General features: G+C 51.0%; 1 protein-coding gene across 1 annotated transcript in view; it reads right to left on the minus strand.

The window, feature by feature from the left end:
• EMH_0047390 (uncharacterized protein) overlaps positions 1-1,039 on the minus strand; it is a gene marked incomplete at both ends in the record, with an annotated part of 1,595 nt that extends 556 nt beyond the window's left edge. Inside the window, one exon of the mRNA XM_013496274.1 lies at positions 1-1,039. Within this exon, the coding sequence (XP_013351728.1) occupies positions 1-1,039 (1,039 nt within the window).
• Between the last annotated feature and the right edge of the window lie 843 nt (positions 1,040-1,882).

Here is a 1,882-nt window from a genome sequence, read left to right on the forward strand (position 1 = left end):
ACAAGCGAGAAGCATAAGCTAAATCCTCACCAACTGTTGCTGCTGCTGCTGCTGCTGCTGCTGCTGCTTCTGTTGCTGCAGCTGCAGGTGCAGGTGCAGGTGCTGTTGCTGCTGTGTCCCCTGCTGCTGCTGCTGCTGCTGCTGCTGCGTCAGATGCTGCAGGTGCTGCTGCTGTTGAAGCATCCGAAACAGGCAGAGCCATGAGCTGCAGCAGCAGCTTGTCTTGCTGCTGCTGCGATCTTGCTGCTGCTGCTGCAGCAGCAAATTCTGAAGAGTTGCATGCAGCAGCAGCAGCACGCCTTGCTGCTGCGCAGAAGACATCACTGCGGCTGACAAAGTCGGTGCTGCATGCAACGTGAACAGCAGCAACTCTCTCTACATTTGCTGCTGCTGCTGCTGCTGCTGCTGCTTTTGCTGGCGCGTTGGGTGCAGCAGCTGCTGCTGCTGCGTCTGTTGCTGCTGCTGCTGCTGCTGCTGCTGCTGGCGTGGCTTCCATGCGGCACACTGCAACAACCCCTTCTTTGAGGGAGTCGCTGCTGCCTGTTCTGCTTCCTGCAGCAGCAGCAGCAGCAGCTGCTGCTGCTGCTGCATCTGCTGCTCCCTGCTGCCGCAGCCACTGCACTGCCTTCGTCAAATCCCCGCTGCTCTGCTGCAGCGCCCGCATGCAAGCCCCATACCCTGCTGCAGTTATTTGTCTTAGTTTCTTCACCAGAGCCGCATCCACTTGTGCTGTTGCTGCTGCTGCTGCTGTTCCTCCTGCAGCTGTTGTTGCATGTGCATCTGCTGCTGCTGCTGCTGCTGCTGCTGCTAGATGCCGTACGTGAGACGAAGGGGTGGGGCCTTTGCTTGGTGTGGTGCTGTTGCTGTAGTGGCCGCTGTGTCTGCTCCTGCTGCTGCTGCTGCTGCTGCTGCTGCTGCATGTGCTGCTGCTGCTGAGCAGCGAGCAGCGGGCGTTGGGGTGTACGTACAGCTGAAACGCATCTACAGACAGCAGGGAGAGAGAAAGCAGAAGAAATACAACTCTGATCAGAGCAGCCATTATATTAGGGTTTATATATGTTTATAATAATTTTAACCCTAAACCCTAAACCCTAAACCCTAAACCCTCATCCAGGGCGCTGTCTACAATATAGGCCCCCAGGGGCTTCAGGCGAGGCCCCTTACCCTAGATGCACATGAGGCGGTTTAGGGTTTAGGGTTTAGGGTTTAGGGTTTGGAGCTGCAGCTGGAAACTGCAAGGCCTGGGCTTGTGAAAGAGGCATTGGGGGCCATCCCTAATACCACCGCAAGAGTAGGGTTTAGGGTTTACTAGGGTTTAGGGCTTAGGGTTTAGGGTTTAGGGTTTAGGGTTTCTGCCTCGATATGTTTTCTTCTACACATCACTTTCATTTTAAATACCTATAAATACCAAAATACAATATGTCTTGCTGCTGTCTGCTGCTGCTGCCTGTTGCTCTAGGGGGCCCCCCCAAAAGGGTACCTTGGGGGCCCCCCCCTCCCCCTTAGTATGGGGGCCCCCCGGGGGGCCCCCCGTCAGGGGCCCCTCTGTTTGATGGTTTTTAGTTTTTCTTTTTTTAATTTTGTTTTGTATTGCATAAATTGTTGCCTGTTGATGTATTATAAAATATTATTTTGTATATTTTATATTATATTGGTAGCAGTAAACCCTGGGGTTACAGCAGGTGTCTGTACACTGCTGAAAGAAGAAAAAAACTACAAAACAAATAAATAACAATTAACAACAAAATGCCATTCTTTATTTTTATTGTTTTTTTAGAGGCGTAGCTACACCTGGATGGTGCCTTGTATGGATGCCTGACTGCTACGGTATTTCTACTATACTATATATATATATATATATATATATATATATATATATATA

This window comes from Eimeria mitis, genomic scaffold, assembly GCF_000499745.2.
Source record: "Eimeria mitis Houghton genomic scaffold, Emh_scaff2017, whole genome shotgun sequence".
Taxonomy (NCBI): domain Eukaryota; phylum Apicomplexa; class Conoidasida; order Eucoccidiorida; family Eimeriidae; genus Eimeria; species Eimeria mitis.